This window comes from Clinocottus analis, unplaced genomic scaffold, assembly GCF_023055335.1.
Source record: "Clinocottus analis isolate CAN_PGR_092001 unplaced genomic scaffold, fCliAna1.0.p SCAF_4, whole genome shotgun sequence".
Taxonomy (NCBI): domain Eukaryota; kingdom Metazoa; phylum Chordata; class Actinopteri; order Perciformes; family Cottidae; genus Clinocottus; species Clinocottus analis.
In genome coordinates this window covers 11,093,779-11,117,952 of record NW_027176153.1, presented here as the reverse complement: position 1 = coordinate 11,117,952, position 24,174 = coordinate 11,093,779, and the positions used below count along the sequence as shown (strand labels likewise).

The following is a 24,174-nucleotide window of genomic DNA, read 5'->3' as shown; positions in this document are numbered from 1 at the left end:
CGCAGGCTGGCGAAGCAAACACTGTGCCGAAGCAAACTATCTTGATGTGATAGTTCCACTCCGCCTAGCAAGTGAGCACCTTTCCTCTTCGCTCGCACTCATCCAATTTGTGCCCGACGTGCCCCCGCGGTGCGATGGCAGCTGACGATAGCTTCCGTGCCATTAATCAACTGTTGAAACGATACTCCCTCTCATAAACAATGCATCATTTTGGGGGCCTGAGAAGCTCTGCGGAGTGCCATTGTTTGGGGCTAAATATGCCAGCACTTATCACTCGAGGCAGGTTGAGAGCGCAGGGGGTTATTGGGTGTGCTGGGGATGGGAGGCGCACGGTCGTGTCTGGCATGTAAATTCCAATCAAGGCTCAGATATCCATCAGGCGCCGCAGCCGACAGTCGGAATCAATTTGGGGAGGGAGGACTCACAGGCACTTTTCTTTGTTTCTGCCTCCATCTGTCGCTGCCTTTTCTCACATGCTCACTTGTCTCTTTGCTCTTTATCACTGTCTTCCCTGCTTTCTCCTGTTCATCCATTTACTTCTTACCCTTCTATCACACGCCTCTCTGTGACTGTTTGTTTTCTTCTCTCGCCTATATCCTCTATAGTCTTTCTCCGCGCCTGTCATCAAGCTGTAATAAATAAGCCCTCTCGTTTGGTGGGTGGTAAAGGATGTAAAGCTTGGTCATTAAAAGGGGGGTTTGACAATCACAAGTTACTCACGATATGACAGATGGATTTGCTGTGTGACGACTTCGACAGATTTAATACGAACGAAAGACGTGAGCGTGTATGCAAATCACTCAAACGCGCCAAGAAGGCATGCACTCGTGCATACGCGCAGACATGTAGACAGACAGGTGTAGCAGAGCGCGGACAGGTTGCGTGTGATGAGGCGGGATGGCAGAAATGAGAGGCGGAAATGAGAGGCGGACAGGTAGAGTATATCACTGACATCGTGCGAGAACGCTGCAACTCCAATACTTGTGATTTCCAAGTTCAAAAGAAGGATTACATGGCTCCTATGTGGTTTGGCCCTAAATCCCTACTGGGTGGACCTTTTTAAAATGCACGCTGGCCAAGCTGAATGGCAGGCTATATTTCTGTGTTGACAGTGTGCAGGTACTGCTTTTGGATTTCCGCTTGAGAGGTGAGGGAAGGTTGCTGGAAAATGGTTGATGGCACAGAGTGTGAGAGAAAAGAGGAGATGTGAGGCGGGAAGGGTAGCTGAAGCAGCAACAGCTTCTTATTTTTCCTTTTCAGCGAGGCTGAAATGTCCTGTAAAATTGTGTGAAGATGTTGTTGATTTCGAATAATGTTTATTGAATTCTAGTCATGCATATGATCGTGTTGACTGGTTTAATGTGTGCTGTAAATGTTTTCAATAATTAAAGCTCTTAGCAGCCACAGATTTGGCAAAGACAAAAAACTGCTGAAGACATCTTAATAAAAAGGTTTTCTTTGTCAATTTTTATTACATTTTTAGTAACAATCCTCTGTTTGTGTCTGATCTGCTCCACATTCATCTTTATGCTGCTTGCTTTTTATGGTAATTCAAAACTCCGTAAAATCAGCATACTCATTAGAGTTCACTACTTCCAGTTGCTTTAAATTTCCCTTTTCTTCTGTTTTTGCTGTTCAGCTACTGTCAGTGAAACTTAACGCTTTGTGCTCAGACCTCTCATATGAAATCCCTTCCAATGACTCACAGGGCATAATCCCTCCCATTCCTGATAGGATTTTAGTTTTGCAATTTTCCAGAAAGAGTTGAGTTTCAGTGACAGTAACTTAATAGCACCCAGGGTGTAGGTAATTGAAATTGATTGGGAAAAGAAAAAGTCAGAGCAGCAGAGTGGTGAGTAAGTATAGCATGTATTTGCACTGATGGGACATTTCTATTCCCCATGCGTTCACCATGTGAGCCATGACTGGAGAAAATGTATTATATGCTCATATGTATTCATTTTATACAGCCATGTGGGTCTCTCTCCTTCCTCCATCCATAGCATTGCAATTCACAAGCAATGCAATCCTGACTACATACTGCCCTCTGCCCTTTCTAATTCCATGTGTTTCATTCATGCATGCTATTAGTCATGTCTTAACTTCGCCCCATTGGGAGTTCACCAGAATTAGGCTTTAGTGGAAAAAGTGAGTGGCAGACCGTCATTTCCAAATGAAAAAGAGTAAAACAGCCAATGATATCCTTTTTAATCATCACAAGGTGGGATTGACAAGTAATTAATAAAATGGTAATGATATAGGCTGTCAGGCCTATTCAATCATTCTGTAAAGCAGCTTTTATTAATAGCGTCGTAAAGGACTAAAGGAAGTGGCTTAATCAGAATAATAGGGAGTTGTGAAATCCTGGGTCGGGGTTTGGTTTTGAAGAACGTCTCGAGGAAGAAAGCGGCGCTCCCACACAGAGCACTGTGGGAGCAGATGAGGAGTCTATAAAGCATGACGACCGCCTGCGCATCCCATGAAACTGACTGACTGGTGAATCCAGAGGAAAGCTACGACGCTTTATTGATTTCATCTGCCAAATCCACATGAACCTCTTGGGTGGAAAATGAAGATGGAGGCAGAGGAAGAAATGCATTTAAAGAGAGATTTCTTCAACCGCAACAACGTTTGAAAGCCGGCGCTGAGTCTGCCGAGTCCACGCGGAACCATCAGCGTGTGTGAGCAACTCTGTCCCAAAGATAGTGAATAAAATAAACGGTGTATAATCTTTGTAATCCACAATGTCATTATGATATAGAGCACCCAGCTTTTCCGCAGACAGATACTGTGGACTAATTGATGGCCTGTTGTATCATATTCCCTCTCTCAAACAAACAAACAGGCACAGAGATGGATGGCGGGCGGGTAGAAGGTAAGGGAGAGACGGCACTTTCATATCGACTAAATTTAAAAGCAACGCAGCCTCCATCATTTGGTTTCCGTACAGTTGTTTGTTTTGTCGGTTATGTTCATGTCCATTCATTTTATAAAAATAAAAAAAGTGAGTGTAAATTGACATTTGCTGGCCAAATTACCATCACATTTGATGGCAATGGCAATTTTGACAGGAGGAAAACTCCGAATGATTTTGGCAAGAACCCGTAACTTTTTGTTGACCCTTTCGTCTTCAGACTGGTCGCAAATGTTAAATGTGGTGTGATTGAATGTGAAGTTAGTGAAAAGATGCAAGTAAATCTTAACAGATACATGGATGGAATACCAGGTGCAAATGAAGGCAAAGACAAGTTTCAAACGTTTTGCTGCTCCGTGAGGACAATACGTCTGGACAATACGTCTGCTTTGCCTCAAGCAATCAGTCTTGTTCATTGAACATATTTCAGTAGAGACGACGAAATGTAGCCATTTTCCATGTGACACTGATTCCGAAATCCTGGTTAAGGTTTCTGACTTTTTAGATGATCCATCATGTTCCCCAGCTTGTCATTTTCTTCTTTCTGGCTGCTGTTTAATGCAGAGCAGCTGGTTTTATCAAACCTTTGTCAGAGTAAAAAAGTTGAACACGGGCGAAAAAAATGCAAAAGTGTTGGATAGAGCTGAAGGGAACTGCCAATATAGTTCTCTGTAGTTCCATCACTATGAGTGGCCCCTTGCACATCACATTTGATCCATTGTTTAAAACAATATTGATTAGGGCCGCTTTCATTCAACAAATTGGTGCTTACTTTGGCTGATGAAAACTTTAAATTGCATACAGTTTTGTGACTAGGCCCAAATTAGTCTGAGCCAAGGCTCCAGCAGATTATATAATAGCCTTTAATGGTCCGACTCAATCTTACGCGCATAATGTTTGAGTCTGGCGTCGTAAAAAGCTAATACTGGCTAAAAAATGAAGACAGCGAGTGCTTTTAATATCCTATTTGGAAACATGTTGGTAATATTTGCCAGCAGTAAAGAGGCCCATATGTGACAGAAGGGAAAGCCTCTTGATATGAAATAATTTTGCTGACTGAGCTGTGTCTGTATCGTTTCTCTCTCACTGTCTCTTGCTGTCCTTTTTTGCTGTTTTCACGAACGAACGAACGAACACACACACACACAGAAAGAAAGTGTGTATCTGCTACAGCACAGTAGAGAAGACAGATTAGCACCTTCTCCAGACTTCACTGTGCTTCTCATCTGCAGTGTCCTGATAAGCCCTGGAGAGATTGTCAGTTGCAGCAGCAGAGAGCTGAGAGAAGCCGGCCTAAAGCTGCCACCACTGGAACAAGATATCAGTGAAATTTACCTGACAATTAGTTTGGCTAGGTGGGTTCCCTGAGGGGCGCACATACTGTATGTCTCACTCATAAAAAGCTCTTGCTGTTGGCGTGTTTAGGGCCTCGACTTTATCAACCTTGCTTTTAGCCCTGAGGTGGGAGGGAATCTGCTTATTCTGAAAGGTCAGTGGCCTGGAACGGGGCGGCAGAATAAATCGAATACTGCAGACTGCTTAGAAACCCCCTTGGTGCTTGCTCCCGTTTGTTCTGGAGGCCAGTAAATCAGTGGTTTGTTGTGGCCTTAACCTCAAGAACCGCCGGCAGAGCAAAGAGGACAGGCAGGTGGGGTGGTGCAGGGGGAGGGTTATTGTCATGCAATGGAGAGTGGTAGTCAATAAATTTGATAGAGTTCCGCCCTCTGGCACTTTTACAATTACTCACCTCCACACAGACCACACAGAGCAGCGATTGCTGCGCCGGGCTCTCTCTCTCTCAGCACGAACCAGGAGTATCAGCTTCCGTTTCCCTGATGAGGATCATCAGCTATGTCTCAACAATCTCCCAGCGTGATTCAGCAGTTAGGGACGGATAATGTGACCGAGAGCCAGACGAGCACGTCAACCTGGATTAGCGCTAAAGGAGGTATTATCTGATGAGCCTCACGATGGTTCCAGTGATAGCCGATTAATTAAAATGATTGACTGATAAAAATCAGCGGGTCATAATTGGGTTCATCATTAGGCCATTTGTTTTGTTGTGGGCAAGTAGCACCGAATGGTGCATCTTATCGCGTCCTCACAGGCTTATTGCACACTTCTATCTGCCATCAAGGAGTTCCCCGACACCAAAAGAAAAGCATGCTTAAAAGGCCCATAATGCGGCGTTGGGAGTGAGCGCTCTACGGCTTTGTTATTGATTGGAGCTGTTTATATGCGACAGCAGAAGTAATATCTTCACAGTAATATTTGGGAAATATAACTCAAACAAATACATTGGGCTGAGTTGTGTGGCCAGGGAAAGGTGATGGATGATGAGGGGAATGGATTGGGACGGCAGACACCTCGCCCATTAATCTGCAGAACGGTGCTGTCGCTGTCTGTTTGCATGGCAACACCAGATCCCCATTACTCATTTAGCTGCCGCCCATTATCAGTCGGTTGATGAAAGGAGTTTGCCTCTAAAAAATCTGGATGGTACTTGTGGCTCCTCTTCGAAAAACGCCTGCGTGCTCAGAGGTGTGAGTTCTGGGCGGTAAAGCCACTTATTTGCAGCACTAACCTTATATGTCATATACGAGAGGTTTCCCAGAGTCTCTCAGAGACTTCTTACTCCACAATTAAGCACCTCAATGTGTATAAGTTACTTCAAAGCTGATGGGAATAATGGTACCGTCGTGTCAGCTTGCAGTGTGACTTTACAAAGTTTGTTTTAATTACTTCTTCAGTCGAGCGTTGGGAATTGTATTAAGCAGATTGCATGCGTTGCCCTCTGTTTACTTGTAAATTGCACAAAATAAGTCTTTTGACCTGTGGTAGTTAAAAAAGGCTCTTCTTGTGAAGACGGTCCATCGCTGCGGGCTGGTGTTGCTTTGACTGCGAAGCAATTACCTGTCCCAATTCCATTACCGAGCGTTTTGTGCATAAAGCACTGTTCAGGAGCGTGAGCAAGCCTTCCACTCAGCCACTGTGCTGTAGGGGCTCTGCACGGACAGAATTAATGTCAGATGAAGGTCTAATATTGACCATCATTTCCAGTATTTGTTAAGGAGCACCCTGAAGTGTGCACTTATCCACTTGCCTTTTTAAAAGAGGGGGGGAATGATGATTTTGCCATTCAGGAGCATAATGGGAGACAAACAAGAGTCTGGTTTTGCAGGATAAAACCCCAAACTATCAGCTTGGCCAATCAAACAATGGCACATTAAGCGTCTATAATAACAGCACAATTATCTCTTGTGGTCGGCCCCCACCTGCAGAAATATGAAAGGTTTGGTTGCAGGATATATTTAACATCTTCCTGTTGTTGTTGTTGTTGTTGTCCTACTGCAGCCAGCACTCGCCATCAATCAGCATGACACTCATAGCGTTGCAAGCGTTCAGTGTTCAGACCACTGGCAATTTCAGGCCACTAATGAATCACTGTAGGCTTGTCTTCATGTATTGATCCTGCCTTGGGTGTTCTAAGCCAGGGTTTAAGCTGGACTGTGTTTACTTTGGCACTGTCTACAATGCAAATGTGTTGTTTCACATGTGACTTCAAAGAGATCTTTGGCCTGAAACCGATTTTTGTTTTGGCAAACTAGCTGCAGATCTCAGGTTGGCTCGTTACTTCAAGAAGTGGCAAACGCCCAAGTCTCGAGCCACTGCTGGAGTTACACGGAGCTGGCCCCAAAATTTAATGAATCAAATCTCGCGTTACAGAGATCAAATTTGCTTCCATCAGTTATGATCCTGATCCTGATTGTGTATCAGTACAACCTCCCGGCTTAATGTGTGATCAAACAACAAAGTGAGGCTCTTGTTCCTCATTGAAACCTCTGTCGTGGATTTTTCCCACTGGTTTAGTTCTTTTGCTCATTAGCAACCACAGCTCTTCCCAAGGAAAAAGTTTCAGTCGGGGGATTTTAACAAGTTGGAACTGGGCTGTTGTCAGCGTCGTCGTTAGCTCGAAGGAACCAACATGAACCTTTTACGTGGATGTCAGTTTTGATGGTGAATGTAGTCCATTTAACCAATGCATTTCTCAGTGTCTGCTACGTTGACAAAGAATCAGCCCAAAAACTTCTGTACGTTGCAACTATATTAGAAAACAACACACACAGCCTGTAGATGGTACAAATGTAAACTCGCAGCAGCTATTTATTTTCTTGCCTGCAGATGGCGCTGATCGGCAAATACAGCAGGTCTGATATGGACCAGTTGGCGGCATCTTGTTGTGAATCTGCCACCTGTTAAAGTTCAAATGAGTTAGTCTCTATAAGTTTGGGCTCATAAGCTACTTCAAAGCAAGTTTCATGAGGTGCTTCACATGTGTACCATCAGATGCTGGATGTCATACTAATAACTTCTTCTTCTACAGGATGCCCAGTAGATCCTCGCAGGAGGAGGGTAGCAGACCTGATGGCGTCTCATTCCAACATCATAACTCCCCGCAAAGTGATCGGTGGCTTTAAAGGAGGAAGCCTGTCCTCGAGAAACATCCTCCGACTCAATGGCAAGCCCTTTAATCCACAGCCTGCTGACTCGTGTCAGTGCTAATGTGCATACATTTCAGTTTACTTCATGACTGTGAAGTTTATGTTTTTCTACAGTCAGTGTGTGACTGAGCACACATGTTGTGTGTGTGTTCTATGCCATGGAGCAATGAACACCTTTTATTTGGGCGGTGACCATGCTCCCTCTTTTATCAACTCGAACGGTCCATTTCACATTCAGTGTCTTGGCTGCACCACTGAACCACTCAATTTTCATCCGAACTGAGCTTGCAAAAGCACCTTTGGTGGCTATCCACAGTCTGTGTGTGTGTGTGTGTGTGTGTGTGTGTGTGTGTGTGTGTGTGTGTGTGTGTGTGTGTGTGTGTGTGCGTGAAGACAAAGAGAAAGACAATTTTTTCCTCAATTCGACAAGCCTTCACCAGTCGACTAGTGTGTATTTCTAAATTTGTCTTTAAAGTGTGCACCACAACACACACACAGACACACACGCACACACACACACACTCACAGTAAAAGGCATCAGAAAGAGTTGCAAACAAGGAAATAATTGCTTATGATAATTGAAAATAGGTAAGGACACGCTACAATAACAGACCTTTAAAATGCTGCATATCGTATTACATTTCACATATTTGCTCCGAGCACACTCATTTTATAATACACTGATAAAAGCATGCATTAATGAATCCTGAACGAACGAACATGTACTGTAAAACACACGTTTACAGATTAATGCATGCTCACTCCAAACATATTCCCCACTGTTGCAATCATTTGTTGACAGCTCATGTTACTGTGCAAACACAGTCTGTTCACTCTTTACTTTGTTTCTTTGACTCCTCCTCCGCTCTGGTCTCTCTTGCACACTGTACTCCTTGCTCTCTCCAGTCCACCTTCCTGTGACATTTAAACATACACTGCGCCTAATTGCCTTCAGTAGAGTCCAGTCACAACAGTTAGCCACGCTGAAGCTGGTGTGTGTGTGTGTGTGCGTGTGTGTGCGTGTGTGTGCGTGTGTGTGTGTGTGTGTGTGTGTGTGCGCGCACGCTCACTCCTACTCCTGCCTGCCGGTGGCTCTAAAGGAAGCAGTGTTGCCAGACACTATCTGGTGAGGTGACAGGCAGTCGACCCAATGCCTCTCCGATAAGAAGACTTGGGGGGGGGAAAATGTGCAGGGAGGGAAAAAAAAGTGATTCTGGGAGAGAAAAACAGAGATACAATGTACACCTGATTTCACGTGGAATCAAAAAGACACTTTGTTCTTTTTTTAATACATCAGTAAATGTATTTCCATTCCATGTATATCGGATGTGTTTTCTTGCTTAATTACAGCACGACTATAACAACATAGAGGGCTGTTTGCTGGTTAAACGTCTTGTTTGATGACATCGGGTCACTGCGGTGGTCGAGATGACTCGACTCACTGTAGCGAAAGAAAACGTCTATGAAGTGACACAACATGAAGAGATCTGCAAAACACTGTCAACACAAGTCAATTAGAAACACATACAACATAAAGAAATGCAAATACACATACAGGAACGTTTCAAGTTGCACTGAACAAAGCAGAATGGCATTTCTTGAAGATTGTGATTTGAGTAGAGCCAGTTTACTAGTGGCAATGAGACACACATAGTTAATGTTCAGATACTAAAAGCATGATGCCTTACTTTAGAAGAATATACACATTTTGAAAACACAGTTTTTGATTTATCATTGACATCTAAAGAAGCTAAAGTTCTCAAAGGTTCAATGTCTAAACACAAGCAGCCATACAAGGGCATCCGGCTGATCATCAGATATCAGCATTTGGTACTTGACACATTTTAGTGAGTCAGTTTATCTTCCTACATGCTGCAAAAACGGTACTCCATCAAATAAATCTGTTTTTAGATGACACAAAAATATGGGCAGCTCTGACTGTTGTTCAAAGTACCGGATTAGGCAAATTCTCTAGTCATAGCGTTTAAAGTACATGGGTAATTTGCATGATCCAGTTTAAATGAGGATGGATTATTTGGTGACTGGTACCGCAAATGAATCAAGTTTTTTAATTAATCATTTTGGTGCTTGTAAAGGGTAAATCGCCATGGAGGTGAAAGATAATTCGGGAGAAGAGAGTCTGTTTACCCAGCAGTGAGGGCTCTGGCCCAGTTGTAGTGGTGCCAGTTGTTCAACTGGACTGTTGTCTGTGTACAAGCTGTTGTTTCTTGTGCTCCAACAATACTTTAATCTGTCAGCGCCTCTCTCCCTTGGACATTTGGAGAGGTTTTCAGAACATATGGTCAAAATGGCGAGGAGATTAGATTCCACTATGTTCAGTAAATATATTCATGATTGCGGTCTGTTTCTCCTTCACAGCGAGGCTGGAAATGGACGGCGCGTGCAACCTAAACGAGCCCGACGGCGGGCGCCGCAAGCTCAACTGCATGGCCGCTGTGCATCGGCGGGAGAGCAAGGAGGAGGCTAAGGTCACGGTGAGGACAAACGTTGGCACTTGAGCCAATGGCGAGACGATAATAGCCGCTGCCTGCTTCTGTAAAGCGGGGCCGCAATGGTCGGTCGCCGTGTGCCTCCTTCCCTTGAATCTCAAATGGACAACAGAGGCAGAGAAGCAGCTTTCCTTCTGGCTCCAACACGATACGAGGGAGCTTTCGTAGAGGCGTGGAGCGTCTCACAGACAGCTCGCCTGTGTTTTACAATTCTCGTGGCGATGTGCCCTTCTACCCTCTGTGTTTTAGTGACTGTATAAAAAGGTGTTAATTGTTCTTCTAAGCGAAGGCACATCTTGTACTTTCACCCATGGGTGCACATGCTAAATGTGATTTTAGCTGTGGTGCATGTCTGTCTGAGACATTTTACACATTACATTTCCTGTGGTAAGCACCCGCAGCACAGCCAATACTATGTGGAATATTAGTAAGTCCCCCTCGCACAGGAACACGATTGTAAGAGTTGCTTTGTAATTCAATTTGGATTTGACTTTTCTGGGCTAATAGCCACGGCCTAATTTGGTCCAGATTCATTACCGGCATAATTTCAGTGCACCAGACCTGTGGAAAACCTCAGTATTTTTTTTTTGTCACACCCTTAGCTCTGCTAACCTGATTTCGAAACTCTATTTGAGGTTTTACATGCATCTTTAAGACAAGTGTATCTATTGGCCAGAATCTCTGGCATCGTGCTATTTATTGCAACCTTTATATTATTTAATGGGTTTGAATGAAGCTGACATTTTCTGATATTAGAAAAATACTGTATATAATATGGATTTCTTTCAAAACACCTGCACTCAGTCGGTGATGGATTTTTTTCTTTTTGGACCAGCCATTGAGAAATGGAATTGTCTTTAAGGTCATTTAATTTTAAACACTTGGCCATGAAGAAAACGTTTTAACATTAAGCTGACCTGTTTGCGTAGTATTGATTCCAACAACACCATGTTTCAACTATAACATGTAATCACACTGTAGCCATGGATGTATTGATCATATGTTATTGTGTGCCTTTAAATAGCAGTAAAGTAATGGGTGAGATGTGGGAACATGGCAACATCGTGACCAAGATGTCAGAAGGTTTCAAACTGTCCAACAGTTTAATCAGATTATCTAAACCACATCCTTATGAGGTGAAACCCAGTGTGAGCACACCGAAAGTGTTTTTCAAAATCTCCATCACAAGAAATCGGTGTGCAAATTACGTCTAGTATGGTCGGTCCATATGAAACCAGGAAGTTGATCTGTAAACTGACATCAATGCTTGTATACAGTAGAGATATTGAGTTATCATGTTTTCAATTTCACATGTGTCGCCAGGTGTTGCTCTAAGTCTTTTTCAGTATTTGCCATTGTTCTTTGACGTTAGGGTTGGACAAAGGAACCCCTGTTGGCCGGACAACTTTATCATCTTAAACCCAGCGAAAGGCACAACAAGGCCGAGGGCATCGCCAACATGCTGAGCCAGGCCATCACCACCCAGCACCTGCTCTACGCCAACCTGGGCTCGGCTGAGTACATGGAGTTTGTCCTTAAAAATCCCTTCAACGTACCTCAGACGGTCTCCATTCACAGTGATGACCCTGAGCTCAGGTGAGACTCTGGTGGTGTCAGACTGGCATCCCACCCTTAACTATGTGTTTTAATATTTGACACTCGCAAGGAGGAACGTTGTCAGTTAAAGGTGTGTCACGAGTCTCACACCCCAACTGTGAGTATGTGTTTCTGTGCTGTACGTGTTTTACATTGCCACCGTGAAATCGTGTTCACGCGCTCCGATCGCGTCTCTAAAGGTGACTCAGCGACTCTAGAGATGGATCTTGCTTTAGGAAAGTATGAGGATCCTCGCACATGACTCTCCCCAACGTGAGACATAATTAAACCAGAACTTTGTTCTTTGAAGAGATGCTTTCGCTCCCTCCCTGTCCCCTGTGCACCACTGGTCTCGGCATCAAGGGTTGCTGATACTGTGAATACAAACGACTTAACAGTAGAGGGCAGTAAAGCAACATTAAACCGGATATCCATCACCGACACAAGAAGAAGAAGTAAAACAGATGACTCTCCACACCTACTAATGCTACTGGTATGACAAGTCAAGAGTGGCATCCTATTTTGGAGTTTATTTCGCTCATATTAACTCATAACTCTCATTATGGGAGGCCTCACCAAACCAAGACTGCCTCTCACAAAAGGTAAACCGGAGGGTCATAAAACATGGTGCTCATAGTGCTGTGTGTCATAAATGCTTATTCATAATGCTGATTCATCCCTCAATGTTGCTATTATTAGGTCATCAATAAACAATATGAGAACATAAACAGGTTCTAACAGGGATGGTGATGCTGAAGTAAATTATGGATCGCCTCCCATAATGTGATACAAGCAACACTGCTTTGTAAAATTGATTATAAAATCCCATCATCCACACCAACACAAGAACAATCAAGAGGAAGTTTGCATGACTGTGTGTGTGTGTGTGTGTGTGTGTGTGTGTGTGTGTGTGTGTGTGTGTGTGTGTGTGTGTGTGTCAGTGTGTCACTGGGTGGGTGGGTGCCTGTTTAAAGCTTGAAATTGGGAAGACGCATCTTGTTTACCTTTCATGTGTGCATTAATTAGCCATTGAATTTTCTAATTTAAGACTTGGTTTTGTGTGTGTGCGCCTTACAGATTCACATTTTGCTCCCAGACTATTTTTATTCATTAATAAACTAAATAGATTGTTCGTCACTCAAAAGTGCAAATAGCGGCAACATTACCAAACACATTTTGCACGTTTTGCTACGATCAAGCTCCTCCGGCAACACACACTCAGTTGTCCTTGACACAGATGCAGACATAAAGCTGGTGAGATGCTAAATGACCCCCTTTAATCCGCAAATAGAAGCCATTATGGCTGATATTTCCACCCGTTCATGCTATCCGTGCCGTGTTTGTTTCCTTCAGTTTGCGTCGTTGTTGTTAATCCCCCAGCGCGGAATCTTTTGTTATGGATTCTGCTCATGCCTGAGTTTTGGATTAACATACATCACGTTGATCAACAAAGGCTGGAGTGCGCCATGGATGAATCATTATGGCATTAGCCCGGCCACCGGGCCTACCAGGTCTAATTGAGAGTCATCAATCCCTGCATCTGTCCTCTCTCCGGCTTAGCGCCCTGTTAGTTTATTTATATATTTCCTGATGAGGCGGTGTGACACCGAACCGTCTGCCACCTCCACCAAGAGGCAGAAATGTGTAAATTGGCAAGGACTCTTCTGCATTCGATGATTTTTCGAACACAGTGCTGTGGCTATCAAGAGTCAAATTCAGGTCACGCTATCCGGTTGAGAAAGGTCACTGAACACAGCACCGCCCTGAACGCTTCTTGCATTTTACGACACTGTGGTGTGTGTTTTATTAAGAAAGAGCGACGTTATTATGTATGTGGCTGTGATCTCCATTGAAACGATGAGGAGTTATGATAGAAGGAACATGTAATAATGTCATTATTAACTAGGTCTGTATCAGAGATGAACCCAACCACAAAGTAAGGAATCTCTGTCTGTCCTTCGCATATCTCGAGAACTGTCTACTCAATCTACTGCACACCTGGCGGCTGTATCGTAAGGGACCCCCGGACAAGCTGTGCATGCAGTAATGCTGCGTTACAACCAACAAGCAACGGGTCATGCCGCCCCGACAGACACCACTGCAAGCACTTATACCTGCAGTTCGAACGGGCCAATAGTGATCCGAAAATGACTTAACTTAAGTGCTGCCCTGCGCACTTATTTTTAAATAATCCACCGTATGTATTGTTTTCTGATAGTGATGTGTTTCAAGATTGGGCTTTAGTGACTTTTTTGTTGTTGTTTCAGTCCAAACAACACAGTCTGCTGGCCCTCAACACACACACTGCAAATCCTTTGTTGCCACAGGGTTGTTTCCCGGGAAAAGGAAGCTGGAATCTGAATGCCCACTATTCAGCCCTCATCTATTAAAGTTTATTTTATTTATTTTGTATGGCCCAAATCCACAAATTACAAATGTGCCTCTCATGCTCTGTCCCAGGACCCTCACATCAGTTCAGAACCCCCGCAAAAGAAACTTTAACAGCGAGCAAAAAGGGAAGAAACCCGAGCAAGAGCAACAGAGGAGGATCCCTCTCCCAGGATGGACGTACAATAGGTACAATACATGGCATGTGTACAGAATGAACAACAAAACAGAGTTACAGCACATTCTATGTCTCTGCCACACGAGACATTTTTTGAGATGTACAATATTTCTGAGCTGCACTTGTGGCAACATGAAATATGTTTCCACACGAACCTGCCAAGTCTTTGAAGGGGCTTACGAATATGTACACAAACAACAAAACTGGCAGTGCACCTCTGTTATCCCGGACCGCCTGAACCACAGCTCGGTCAGCGCGCCGAGGCTGCTCCGCTTTTACTTCCCTGTCAATATTTCAACCAATATTTGATGAGCAGCTTCCTTCAGAGGAGCAGCAAGGCCTTGGGTTGGCGCTTTGTTCTAGAGAAACAAACGGAGGAAAAAGGCTGACCCTCAACCCTGGACCCAGCAGCGGGCTTTGAAGGGGGGGAGGGCGTGGAGCGAGGCTCGGGCCGCTGTAGCTTTGATGTCTGTTTAGAGCCCAAAGGCCCCTCTTGAAGTGGAGGACACGTTTTCTACCTGTTGCCATCCATTTTCCATGGCTACCTTTCACTGTTGGCCTCGCAGAGCCAAGTGTGAGCCATGACTGCTGGCTAGCAGAGTGACAGCAGACTACAGCTCCTCTCCCTGCTTCTTCTTCTTCTTCTTCTTCTTCTTCTTCTTCTTCTTCTTCTTCTTCTTCTTCTTCTTCTCTTTCTCCTTCTCCTCCTCTCATTATTTCCCCTTCTCGTTATCGGTCTTTCACTGTGCTTTCTCAACTCCACACTCACTCAAGTCTCTCGCTTGATATTCTTTTAATCATCTTCATTTTGTTCCTTCTCTGTTTTTTCCTGAGTTTGTCTCAGCCTGTTTGTTCTCTTCACCTCCTATACTTCATTTTACTTTTATTTTGTTGAAAATGAATCAACCCATATATTTATTTTGATGAACTCTCAGGTGAAACACACACACGCACACACACCCTCTTTGTTGTCGTGGTGAGCCACAGGCGAAACACTTTTATTCCAAGTGCACAGCGGGGGGGGGGGGTGAATCTCCAAATGAGTTGCATGAAATTGACTGTTGCATATTGCCCTAATGTTAGTGAGGTGTGGCTCTGAGAAATTCATAAACTCTCGCGCTCCTATTGAAAGAAATCCCCCCTCTCCCTGCCTATGGGTTAGAACCTTTGAAGTTTAAAGCAGTACTTCCCTTTATGCATTTGTGCGTGAAATGTTTGCATTCAAAGAAAAAAGAGGAAAGGGCTGGAGATGAGACCTCCCTTTGCCAGAGCGTCTTATCTGTTTCTGTTGCTCTCTCCCTGGAAATCCATTTGTTGTGGACTGGAGGGGGGGCTTTCGCTGACCTCCGTGCACTTTTATGAAAGCTGCCGGCGATAATCAAAGTGAAGTATTGCGTTCTGCGTGTTGGCCGCTCGACCGTGGAATTAGCTCACTTCGATTGTTGGCTCTACAGTGAGCTTTACATTGCCAGTTTTAGTTTGTCCAACTGGGAAATCTGAAGTGTGTATCTGCTCTAAAGGTACTTGTATTGTTTTAGATGCATTGCTCGATCCCTCGGAGAGATTAAATCTGGTATGTGCGGAATATTTATGTTTTCCCGTGGTCCCCTTGCGTCAAATGTAAAGGACATTCACCCACTCAAACATTCTTTTTCTCAAAGAGAAAAATCTATTATTTTATATTCGAATAACCATCAAAATTCGGCTGATTGTCAGACCCACAACTTCACTGTTTGGGTTTATTCTCACATCCCAATATCAACATCACAAGCCATAGCAGGCAGCACTTTTCAGCGAAAAACTCTAATAACCCATTGTATACCTGCCAGGCGGGGGGCGGCATTTAGCATCGAAAGAGCCCGAGATTTTCCTCAGGATTCAGTGGAGACAAAGGACAGAGCGAACAGAATAAATACTGGAATTGCATTCTGAAGGTGGCCAGAACCATGACAACAAGTAAATTATGAGGTTGCTCTGTAAGTGCTGAATGTTTGCCTCGTTTAAAAGGAAAATATTTGAGCTCACAACTTGTTTCCGCTGTCAGTTATTGCAGGTTTTCAGCTTGAGATTCTACTAGCCGACTCCAGCTCAGCACATCTTTGTAAATGCATTATTGTTGCTCTGGTGTTTGTATCTTTTGCATCTTTGACATTACTCATCGCCCCCTGGTTAATAATAAAAAATATAATCAATAAGTAATTCACAATAGTGAGTATGGCTAGTATGGCTTACATTTTTATACCAGGGGGGAAATGCATAAGCTTTGCAGTAGTATGGAAAGTAAAATATAATATATGTATATGCATTTAACTTTGCTTCACATTTACCCCTGCAACATTAAAAGGATGAACACAATGCATCAATAATTATAATCCAAAATATATATTTTCTGGAATGGAAATTCTGTGTAATGATTACTTTTTACTGTTGGTACTTTTAAGTTTATTTAATGCGCATGTATTAATACTTTAACCTACGCCTATAGTTCACACTGCTTGACTTCAACATCAATTTTACACTCGGCAAAACATTTTCCAGCTTCCTGACAAAAGCCCAAGATCAGAGGCTTCCAAGATTTCTAGCCGGCTAGTGATGTTGTGAGAAAACTACAACGACTTCAAGCCTCTTTAATTTAAGATGGAACGTGTGTGAACAGTACAGCCATCTGACGACTTTGAAAGTCGCATCATGTAAACTTGGCTACGAGTGACATCTTATCCTGTGGCCCATATTTTGCCCGTTGTTGGACGTTGTGATTGAAAGATTCAAAATGCAGATAGAAGCATTTGTTTATCAAAACAAAATGTTGTTTTCTCGTCGTATTCTAATGTAAAAACACTCCGAAAGGCTTTATTTGCATATTGAAGTCACTAAAAGGTTTTTGGTTTAATATCTTGTCAACTCTTTGCACCCCTGACGTGTATATGCATGTTTTACAGTCTCTCATTAATGCACAGCATAAGGTAATGTTTAACAGTAAAAGGCATTTCACTGATTGTGCCCATGAAGATCAGTTTGCTTGTCATAGGGAGTTTACAGCCGTTGAAAATATCTGGAGACGCTTTATCAAGTCTGATAAAAACACATCAGATGATATCCTCAGGGTCACGATCTCAGAGCCGGCTTGGAGATAACACGCTTGATGACCCTCTGACCTTCTCACAGGCCAAAATTCCCTTTGCGCACCAAAAAAAAAAAAAAATCAAATTGAATTCACTGAGCAAATTCAGACTCCACTGATGATTTTCATGTGTGGACACTCAGACATGACCTTTTCCCATGGAAAATATTGTCATGCAAATGAACTGAGTACATTCATTTCGTGTCGATACCAACAGACTTTAATCCCGTGGCATTTTCTTTACCACCGCAATCAGTGTGTTTCGGCAAACCTCCGTGAGGACTCTAACAGTACGTGCAGCGACAGCACAGTATGTCGTTGTTCCGTTTGGGTCCATCGTAGCGTACTGTAGAACGTCATGCCCAATGTTCAGTTGAGACTTTTGTTCCTGGTAGTGAGACTATTCAATCTCTGATCTCGTATAGATCCCTTAACACATACAGGAGCCGCTTTTATCTCACTCATGTCCTTTAATCTTTCCATCCAGCGCCATCACTAATACAGAGGAGTGGCGTTACTTCAAAGCACGAGCCAAAACCCTAACCCCGCAAGTGGAGAACATGTTCCGCTCGGAGGAAGGCGCTCCGGGTCCTCGGGTTTACCTTCGGCCCAAGGAGAGCATCCACATTCCGCTGAAGTACCAGAGTTTCCTCTGCGACCACACCATGGCCCTTCAGGTACAGTGGGGACCGGCGGTCGATGCCGATGGAACGGTTAGGAATGGTCAGCTTATAAAAAAAAACAACCTGTTTGAGAAACGCTACATTTTGCACGTTGCGACACACAAGATTGTATTTCTAGCGGTCGGATATTATGCTTGGATTTGTCCAGTCACTGCATATTTCCATCAGCACAAAATGTCAGATCTCCCTCATCCAAATCAATTTATTGGTTCCAGTTGAAGGGATATCTTTTTTTAATTGATCGGGATTGGGTGGTCCGAATGTGTGAGAGCAACGAGGGAATACGGGGTCGAGCAGGGAAAGTGGAAATTTCATCGATGTAAATGTCACCACTTCTTAAGCGTTGTTAAACATTACTGATCTATCCCAGAGGCGAGTTATACACATGTAATGGCAACTAAGGCTCCGTAGTTAATTTGGTGCCAGAGGGAATGTTTACATATTCTTATCTCCTAAAGAGGCTTTTTTTTCCCACCACCCTTTGGCTCTTTTCTGCTTTTTGTGATCTTTTACAGTTTTTCTTGCCTGATGTGCACATGTGATATTTTCTTTGAGGCCATTTGCTCTTTTTTGTTGATAGATGATCAATGTTGATTACTATTTTGTTTCCTTATCAAATCCTCACAGGGACCAAGTTTTCAACCGACCGGCAAAGGTTCCCAGGCGGCCAAGAAGAATCTGTCCAACATTGTTGCTGCCAAGACCATTAAGGTACAGAGAGTGCCCCTGATGCTTTGGACAATATTTTCTGTGTATTATTTGGACCTTTCTTATCTCTTTCTGTAGTCGCCTGCTTCTCAATCCCTCGGTTGCTTGCCTCCAGGCTGGAATTATACTAAGCTATGGATTTGAGATGTGAGGTGGATGTTCATCATGTTTCTGCCATGATAAGAGCTTTAACATAGTCCATTTGAAAGATTGTTAGTATCTTCGCATATTGACATTGATTGTTGTCGTAGAGGAAGACAAAGCCAGCTTAACTAGTATGAAGCTTTGGATCTGGAATTTATTTGGGTTAACTTCCTGGTACATCCCTAAATCTAACAACATGCAGTGTACACACACACACACAGACACACACACACCGAGGCAAGTCTCTGCGGAGTGGCAGTGCACCGCCTCCTCCATCCTCTCTTCTCCTACACAGTCGCAGCGCAGACACAAAGAACACTTTGAAGTGTCAACTACTTAAAAAAGTTACACTAGCCAGACAAGATTGTCAGGCAAAATTATATGCTGGAAATCCCTTTTATCTTCCTGAACATTGTTTATCTTCTCCAACTGGCAAATGTCTGGCTGGAGGGTTAAACTATCTCCGATTGGAGGACAGCTTGACAAGTCTGGCTAATCTACTTTAAATGAACCGTGCATGAATAGTAATACTCTGAAGTTAGTCTCCCATTGGATGCACTTATTCAACCATTTATAATATCAAGAAGTTTAGAGGAGGGAGAAACAATGTCAATGTGCTTGTTGGGATAAACTACAGATAAGACGATGTGCTCTGCATCTCCCTGTGATGTAACGCGCTCGTCTGCAGCCCCTGCATGCTGCAGCTGTCACAGAAATTAACTTCTGCTCCTTGCGAAACCGTTGAAATTGCAATGCCCTGTCTCTTCTGACGTAAGTTATGCTGCAAAAAAAAGAGGGTATCATCACCGTTCACTGACCTGTACCTCACAATATTCCTGTTGTTCGAGTAGAGTACAGCACCCTAAAGCTCCTCCATTGCACGGGGTGATGAAATATTTGCCAGTCTGCCAAGTTTGTGCGCGTGTCCGCCTAGAGTGTGTGCGTCTGCCTGCCTAGGGTGTGTCTGTGTGTGTGTGTGTGTGTGTATGTGTGTGTCTGTCTAGGGTACGTGTGTGTGTGTGTGTGTTTTTTGTGTGTTTGTGTGCCAGTGTCAGCACTGCTGCTCTGAGCAAAAATCCTGTCAAGAGGTCAAAGAGGTTGGGTCTGGATCAAATCTGTGTCCCGCTAAAACTGACAAGCCCCAACAGCAGAGCTGTCAGGATGCCAGCTTTGGCACCGCTGTCAGTCAGCACACATCAGCAGAGCCAGATATTGGCCACTATTGCAGGTCAGCATGGGCATCAACGGTTTGGACAGCTGCTGTTTGGCAGGGATCAACTTCTACGTTTGTGAATTGGTGACCGAAACATGGAAAGTCAACTTTTTATAGTTTAAATAATAGTCTATCACTCATGACTAGACATTTCAATTTTATACGCAGTTGTAATGAAGGTCCTCTTCAATACTCGGAACTATTTTTGTATGGCTTTGCATACATTTACTTGTATAGATCAATGTAAGAATCAATTGCACACATTTCCATTTTATGTGCAATAATAAACTGCAGTTTACAGCATGTCGACACCCACAGGTTGTTAATCAGCATGAATCTTCTGCTATAACAGCCTGCACTTCTCTGGAAAGGCTTTCCACAAGATTTTGGACCCTGACTGCAGGTGTTTGCTCCCATTCAGCCGTGACTGTATTGGTGAGGTCAGCCATTGATGTTGGGCAGTAGGTTCCTCGCTCACACTCAGTGTTCCAATTCATCCCAAAAGTGTTTTATGGGGTTCAGTTCAAAGCTCTTCCACATCGAAGAATCATTCTCACATAACATGTTTATTGATTGCAGTATTTTCATGATGTTGCGGGCCCCTAGCTTTACTTTCAAACGTTCAAGTATTCTGAATCATGTTGAGAAATCTCCCCCCTTGAAAGCCTCCTGAAATCAGTCATTGTTATTTATGTTATTGAGATAAACACCTCGTTGGTTTGCAACATTACATAATCTGTCATATAAACACTGCAGCTTCTTCATTGAACCTCACAATAGCAAAGTGTTGGTCAGAACAAACACAATGATTGTCACCATTTCAGACTTGGACCAAACATTGCAAGACGATAAACGTTGTATCCTCTGGGGATCATTAATGCGATAAATGCATTTCTTGGCAATGTGTCAATTATTTTTGGGGACAAGTGCGAATTCTGGCTTGATGTTGGCAAGTGGGAAATTCAGCACCACCACAAAAACTGCTCCAGATGGCCAGTCTGTCCGTCATTGACTGGAGATATGCATATTCACTGCAAATTTCACGTGAATCAGTCCATGAAATCTCCAGGTAAGTTTGTCTTTGACTTAGGTTTTAGATTAGTAAATTCTAACCTGACAGGTCAGGACATAAGGTCTATAATTATAAATTATCCTCTTGGGATTGTGAATATAGGCAGTAAATATTGCCAAAAAAGGTCGAACACACAGACTTACTGGCCGACTGACATTGCCACATTGCAAACTTATCTAAATATCAAAAAATACTAAGGTATTATTTGAATAATCAATAAAACACTCTCTGTACTATAGTATGTAATCTGGCAATTTTTTAAGTAATGCATATCCTGCAATTCAGTTCCACATAATCCATAATCCCTAAACTTGTCTCTTGCTACGTATAGCTTTATGTCATATAAATCAAGCCAGCAAACACTATTTTAAGATGGTGTAAAACACGTTGATATGCCTAAATGTTAGTAATTCCAATGTGTTTGCATATGTTTCTATGCATTACATGCACCAGCTATCATATGTAACCATAAGTGATAAGTTCATATGTGTGAACACGTTCCTGTTCTCTTGAGGGCTGTTTTAATGCAAAGTAAACTTCAAAGCACATTCAGCAGGTCTGTAGGGGATACAGCAGTCGGATTGAAGCCAACTTCTTTATTCTAGTGTACAGCGTGCGGCATCCTCATCATACTCTCTGGTGGATTTTTTAATAAAACTTCACAAAGTCTGCTTTTTAAAAAGCTGTATGGGTTGTTTGGAGCTGCACTGCTTTTGGGAGGAAAACAGCAGTTCTGTAGAGACTCAAAGAATGTGAATGTATTCTGTCAATGTCTAATGACAGAGGACCAGTGTTGTTTGAGCACACGGGTGAACTAAAAAACAAGTCAAATTTAATTGGAAGAGGAAATCACGATGGTAACCTAATTCACAGTGAACATTCACCAGGTCACCTTGAACTTTCTGTAGCTGAGGAAGTTATGGCCAACATTTCAGGTGGTCAACCTGCACACACGGTGGTTTGGCTCAATGTAGATAAAAATCTAAGGGTGGAACATATATATATACACACGTAGTTCTGTTGCACAAAATGTCTATCTTTAAACTTTTCTCTTAACTTAGCTTATCTTTCTTTCTATATTGCATCCTTTCCCCAAACCTTTTTAACAGCTGAGAAAGAAAAATCCATCTTTATGAACAGAGTAATGCTACGTTCACATCAAAAGCGTGTGAACGTAACATTAGCGCACAGAATCTTTGACAGGGGGTCACAAGTACATAGAGGGCTTTTAAGGGGTCACAACATGGTTTCAATAACCTAGTAAAACATTGTCTGACTGCTCAATATTTGTTGACTTTGTAGTTACAGTGTTGACAGCTAAATATGAAAAAAAAAGACACAAAAATAACAACCAAGTTCTAATAAGACGTACTTATCTGCCTCTTTACACCCGTAAAGATGTAAATGCTGTTCCATTGCAGGGAGATGGCATGCGGCTGACTTTTGGCCTTCCCTCCACAGGTCACGTTCAAAGCAGAAGACGGCAAGCCGATAGCCATCTTCCAGGTGAACGTGGAGCCGACACCTCACGTTGTTGACCAGACGTTCCGGCTCTACCATCCCGAGCTCTGCTTCCTCAAGAAAGCCATCCGCCTGCCGCCCTGGAATGACCCCACAGGTGCTGCAGGCTACCACACCTATCTCCCATCAGCCATTGATTCCAGTCCCTCATCTTCCACTCTTAATCCCTGAGTCTCGCTTTGATAGTTTTGTGTAACATGTGTGGGATCTTATTTATTTGCATACGATTGAATTTTTAGTCTTAGTGTCATGCACACATCATCAGTGGGTTCACTGACTTACCCTCCAGGATGAGCAGGAACCCGTAGATGTGCACATACTCCTGCATAAATGCAAAAATATATTTACAGTATACAAGGTGGATGGGAATGAATAATGTATGCCGCCTTCACTTTATTGTGTTTTTTTTTACAAAAACAACAAAAACAATCTTACAATGAAATGCAATTTATATTGCAAAAAGGGTGATATCAACAGGGAGGCATCTGGAAATGGAAAAGGAAATGAAAAGCAAGAAAAAAATAATATTAAGAAAAATAGCACAGCTTGTACAGCACATATGCCCATATGTATGTGTAATGTAAGCATGACGTATATCACATGCAACTTGTTCTTACAATCGACTGTGTTTTTAAAACTCACAGCATTCATTGGCTGCTTCTCACTGCTTTGATACGTCCTGTTCACATATTTCCCATCTGTATACTAACTTTTTTTTTGGGTCAACTAGTTGGAGACCCAGATGTCAGGACTCACATTTCCGTACGCTGCAGCGACCCTAACATCATCTGCCAGACAAGGATGCTTGTGAGAGAATTACATAATTACTTCTTACATTTTCCTGTCCCACACTTAAATATGAGCATAATATGAGTGTTTCTTGTTCAGGGGGAAAGCACGTCATCTAGCTCACAAGAATGACATGTTGTTTTGATACACCATAAGCTTGAAGGAGTTCTAATGTGGGGTTTCTTTGTTTCTTCCTTTAGCCCTCTGATTTCAAATCTTCCTTTCCTCTGATTCTGTTTAGGCACCAGGGGAGCCTCGGGACGTGTACTTGAAAGTGCCAGGGAGTCCCAGTCCAAACATAAAAATGTTTTTTGTGATGGTTTTCACGTATGTATTATTTGATGCTGAGGCATACACAGTGAACACAAACACACACATACACACATCTTAGCCTGAAGAAGCATTCTACTTTGGACTACTTACATTTCTCACGCAGTCTTGAATTTACAAACTAATAAGATGAAGGTTTGGAGGTCCGACTGCCTGAAGTTACAGAACCTGTCCTCTCGTCTTCCAAATCTCAAATAGAGATTAGACCAATGTTAGATGTGGGTGTGTTAACAGGATGGGCCAATGTTCGCCTCCAATTCAAAGTTAGGAGTCATCATTCAACCTTAATGGTTGTGATTAAGTTTGGACTGACTCCCTTTATAGTAGAGAACCTAAACCCAACTAGGGAAGTGTGTTCAGTAGAGTGTAGATCTCTGCCAGGTGTGTCTGCAACGACGAGTGCTGTGTTGTGTGATTTTAATTAATGCAACCTAAAAGTGGTTAACCTCCAATTGAAACAGTCATAAAACAAACTTCATTCAAATTCAGGAACAAGCGGCGTGGA

At 43.0% G+C, this 24,174-nt stretch overlaps 1 protein-coding gene across 4 annotated transcripts in view; it reads left to right on the top strand.

Annotated features, from left to right (window-relative positions):
- The window catches only part of nphp4 (nephronophthisis 4), a 143,148-nt gene that overhangs the window by 111,502 nt on the left and 7,472 nt on the right, over positions 1-24,174 (top strand). For all 4 annotated transcript variants that reach the window (XM_068598078.1, XM_068598079.1, XM_068598077.1 and 1 more), the window contains 8 exons: positions 7,299-7,433; positions 9,796-9,911; positions 11,299-11,522; positions 17,697-17,886; positions 18,520-18,603; positions 22,491-22,647; positions 23,281-23,357; positions 23,581-23,666. In XM_068598078.1, coding sequence (XP_068454179.1) covers positions 7,299-7,433; positions 9,796-9,911; positions 11,299-11,522; positions 17,697-17,886; positions 18,520-18,603; positions 22,491-22,647; positions 23,281-23,357; positions 23,581-23,666 — 1,069 coding nt within the window. The remainder of the gene's footprint in view (positions 1-7,298; positions 7,434-9,795; positions 9,912-11,298; positions 11,523-17,696; positions 17,887-18,519; positions 18,604-22,490; positions 22,648-23,280; positions 23,358-23,580; positions 23,667-24,174) is intronic.